The 4240-nt window shown below is 37.4% G+C and overlaps 1 protein-coding gene across 1 annotated transcript; it reads left to right on the plus strand.

Annotated features, from left to right (window-relative positions):
* The first annotated feature begins 288 nt into the window (after positions 1-288).
* Positions 289-3199, plus strand: LOC127851634 (uncharacterized). The gene is made up of 3 exons (XM_052385457.1): positions 289-678; positions 1920-2046; positions 2398-3199. Exons 1-3 carry the CDS (start codon positions 397-399, stop codon positions 2898-2900), a joined length of 912 nt encoding a protein of 303 aa, XP_052241417.1. The 5' UTR covers positions 289-396; the 3' UTR covers positions 2901-3199.
* The last annotated feature ends 1041 nt before the right edge of the window (positions 3200-4240 follow it).

Genomic DNA, 4240 nt, shown 5'->3' on the forward strand with positions numbered 1-4240 from the left:
ATGCTAAACGCGTATGCCTCAAAAGCACGGTATTATACTTGAGATTCTACAGTGTCTATTTTTAAAGATTTGTAGTTTACAATCAAGCCACGCTAAAATGCTTAATTGTATCCCAATACTCCTGCACTGACAGGACAACACATTCTCTGTTTAAATGTGTATCGACATTGTTCATATCTGAATATCAGTCCTCCATGATCGTCTCGCGACCAGGTTTTAAGTTACGCGAAAGCCAGCAATGTTCATGTAATTTGAGACGTGTTTATTATGCCGCTCACAATAAGTTGATAAGGTGTAAGACAGTTGCACTAAAAATAAGTCGACATTCGCCCTTGAAAGCGTAATGTACAGAAAATCTCTTAAACTTTAAGTGACAGTAGTGACCAAGCGAACAGAATGCGCGTTGCAGAAATGTGTCGGAATAAAACGACAATTGCGCTTGTTGTTGTAATTGTAGTCCTCTGTTGGGTTCTATTGTTTAAATCATTCCGAAGACCAGAGGAGAGGATGTTTTTCGTGAACGACAACTTTCAGATTGAAAAAGACGATGTTACGAAAAAGAACGACAACTTTCAGATTGAAAAAGACGATGTTACGAATATGCTGATTGCGCAAAGAAATAACGTATCCCGGGCTTTAAATCTCAAGCAGCAAAAACTTGGTCAACTGGAATGCGAGGTATGTTGTTTTTTTTTTACAAAATCTGCATACTCATTATTCGCATCCTCCTCCTCCTCCTCTTCCTACTCCTCGTCGTCGTCCTTGTCATCATCATCATCATCGTCATCATCATCATGATCATCATCATCATAATCATCATCATCTTCGTCTTCATACTCATCGTCATCATCATTATCATCATCATCTTCTTCGTAATCATCATATAAACCATCATCATCATCTTCATAGAAGGCATCACCATAATTATCAGATTAGCAATCATCATATATTTTATTATTATCATAACCATCTTCTTTTTGTTCTTCATCGTCATCAGCATAAGAATCATCAGAATCATAATAATTGTCCTCATCATAATCATTATCATCGACATCATCATCATTATCATTATTAGCAATCATTCATCAGCAGCAACAGAAACAGCCGTTGCCGATTATTACTGCTTATACTTTAACAGTCAACGACATTTAAATCATTTTTATCGTGCTCATAAGAGCACATTCTTAACATATATGTTAATATTTTAATTAATTTACACCAGTGTGTTCTATTTAAGAACTGTTAAAGTACTAATACGCGATAACTCGTAGTAACTGGGGTTTTCGGTACCTGTGCGAGCGTCTGCAAGTGGCAGCTTCAATAGTTAGCGTTTTTTTAATCCCCCTTGTAGAACGCACATTTATTTGGGTGAATGATGTGTGTGAAGCACTTTCATTAAAAAGATGGATAACTGTACGTGAAGCATTGTTAAATAGACTGATTGATATCACCTAATTGTGTACTAACACGGGGGATTTCTGTACCCGTTTGGCGTTTGAAGAGGTGGTTAACTTCCCAGTAAGAACATAATACAACCCTATTTTGTGTAAGAAAATAAAGAAATCTTTTTATGTCAAATTTGATTAAGGTAATCGATACATAAATTTGAATACTAGTAAGTGCTTTTTACTCTATACCATCAGCAGAGGTATTAATTAATTACTAAAAGGATTTCGGCACCCGCGTAAACGTATTATAGCGGTAATGAATACCTCGATAATTCCCGTTACCGACGGTTAATTTGGTTTACAAACTAATTGCATTTTTCATTGTACACTGAATATATAATAATGACCCTTTGAAAAAGGATGATAAGACACCAATACATTTCAAATTAATTTGTTTTTTGTGTGAATCATGCAATTGTGCCTATGCCTAAAAAATCCATTTATCTATCTACACTGTATTTTGTAAACCAGAAACTTCAAGGAAAACCAGGTGCAACGAGCGAAACAGGGGGATGGTGCAAGCAGACTAGCAAAGAAGACAGTGGTGAACATAAGACCGACAAGAAACTGGTGCCGGTTTTAATAGACTTTTTCCAAGGTAAAGAACAACACAAAATTCTACACAATCTAAAATCTGCCTCCAAATTCATTGCCCAGTAGAACTTTCCGAGCGACATTTGAAAACAAGTTTTATTTTTAGTCGTTGTGCAAAGCATGCATGAAGGTCTTTTCGCAAACTATGTTTTTCTTTAAAACTTGATGGGTTATGTAAGGTGACATAGACACATAAATATTGCGACCCCCACACACATACACGCGAGTCGATATTCAAAGATTAAGAAGCGCTACAAAATAAATCCTGTTTTGAAATAAACAACAACACTGTTCTACATGTACTTCTATAGGCTTTTAGTGCTTTGTTAACGCGGGTATTTCCATTTGGCTTCAGGAAAGTATGTAGCCAGTTTCGGTGATGGCCCAGGTCGCTACAAGCAACTTCTCAGCGATTCTGGTAAGCTCATTGGCTACGACGCGTATGACGGCGCCCCTTACTGTGACATCACCAGCGAAGGTCGCGTAAGATTTCTCGACCTAACGCTGCCGCAATACGGGCTTCCGTTGTATGACTGGGTCATGAGTCTGGAGGTAGCCGAGCACATTCCTGCAGAATTCCAATCAGTCTACGTAGACAACATTATCCGCCATGCAAAAGAAGGTATTCTCCTAAGCTGGGCAAGGCCGGGTCAAGGCGGATACCAGCACATAAACGAACGACCTTTTGAATATGTTGTTAACCTATTGGACACTCTGGGCTTCTCGCATGATAAGGATACTTCGGAGAGACTGAGAAATGCCGCCGAGTTTTCTTGGTTAAGAAACAATGTCAACGTGTATAGACGCAAAGCGCCATATTCCGATACATTCTCAAAGTCTCCGGAGGTATACATATGAACACATCACCACAATTTGCTTACTAAGCTTGTCTGGATTTCATGACATTCGTCATTCAATCTGGAATTACACAAAATATTGTTAATTGCGTGTCCCATACAATTGAAATATAAAGAACATATCGCAAACTCGAAAAAGTTCAAATCTGATTCCAAGATTCACACAAAAAGTTTGAAATCACACGTGGTCATCAGTAAATGTATTGTTACATCATGGAAAATGACAATCGAAATGAAACCCACCGATTGTGAGTCTTTCAGTTTCGCTGATATGAATCGATATTATATTGAGCAAAAATTTCGTGTTTTGCCTTTTTAATGTTAATGTTCATTCTATGAAGCGAACATAATTCTGTTTGTTTACTTCCTGTCAAAATATTTATAATTGTGAAGATTATACGTTATACAGACAATTCCAATTATTGCTATCAGTGAATTCAACAACAATGAACTACACAAGATGTATTCTTACTGCTGTTTTATCCTTACACGGATCGGTGAACGTTATATCCAAGATGACATATTCCAGACCCACTTGCTTGAACAGGGATGGACTATTGATGTTTCTTATGGACAGTTGATATTTAAAAAAATGTTACTTCTTATTCTACGCCAGACAGAAATAGAAACACTTTATTTCAATTTTGTAACACCAAGAATCCACTTTCTATGCTCTTATTGCTTTGTGGTGACGTTCATCCCTGCCCTGGGCCCACTGATCAGGGGAGTCGTTCTTCTCTATCATCCGACCAGTCGTGTGCATCCATTGACAGCCAGTACAAGGTGTTTATGAATCGTGGCTTACATTTTCTTCACTTAAATTTCAGAAATTTGATCCCCAAGCTAGACGAGTTAAGATAACTAGCCAATCGTACGCGTGCAGCTTGTTTATGTCTTACTGAGACATGACTGGATGATACAATATCAGACTCAGAAGTCTCCATTCCAAACTATGTTTTTAGGTCAGAATACACTAAATAGTTTCCCTATATAATTCAATGTGAAAGCGACAACTTTAGGCCAAAATAAATGCAACTTTTTGCACATAGAGACCCCGATAACCATACCTTTTCTTAAAGGCCATTCTAAGCGGAATCGATATGCAATAAAAAAGATATGTCATGTACAATGCAAGAAAGAACTTGACACAAATCAAAATCGACTGTTTTTGCAACTTTTTTTTCGGCCGTTTCTTAGTGGAGTGTAACCTTTTTAAGTGCGATGGTTTACTATAGTCTTCAGGTTTATCATATTTCAGGGATTCAGTAGTGAACACCTATTCATGCCCTACCATTATCTCCGAAAGATAACACCCGAATACTAGATAAAAGTGTAAAACAT

The sequence above is a fragment of the Dreissena polymorpha genome, chromosome 11 (assembly GCF_020536995.1).
Source record: "Dreissena polymorpha isolate Duluth1 chromosome 11, UMN_Dpol_1.0, whole genome shotgun sequence".
Taxonomy (NCBI): Eukaryota; Metazoa; Mollusca; class Bivalvia; order Myida; family Dreissenidae; genus Dreissena; species Dreissena polymorpha.

Coding starts and splice junctions, on each gene's coding strand:
- LOC127851634 (XM_052385457.1), top strand. CDS start 397: ATGCGCGTTGCAGAAATGTGTCGGAATAAAACGACAATTGCGCTTGTT. Junction 679..1,919: donor TTGGTCAACTGGAATGCGAG/GTATGTTGTTTT, acceptor TTTGTAAACCAG/AAACTTCAAGGAAAACCAGG. Junction 2,047..2,397: donor TTTAATAGACTTTTTCCAAG/GTAAAGAACAAC, acceptor ATTTGGCTTCAG/GAAAGTATGTAGCCAGTTTC.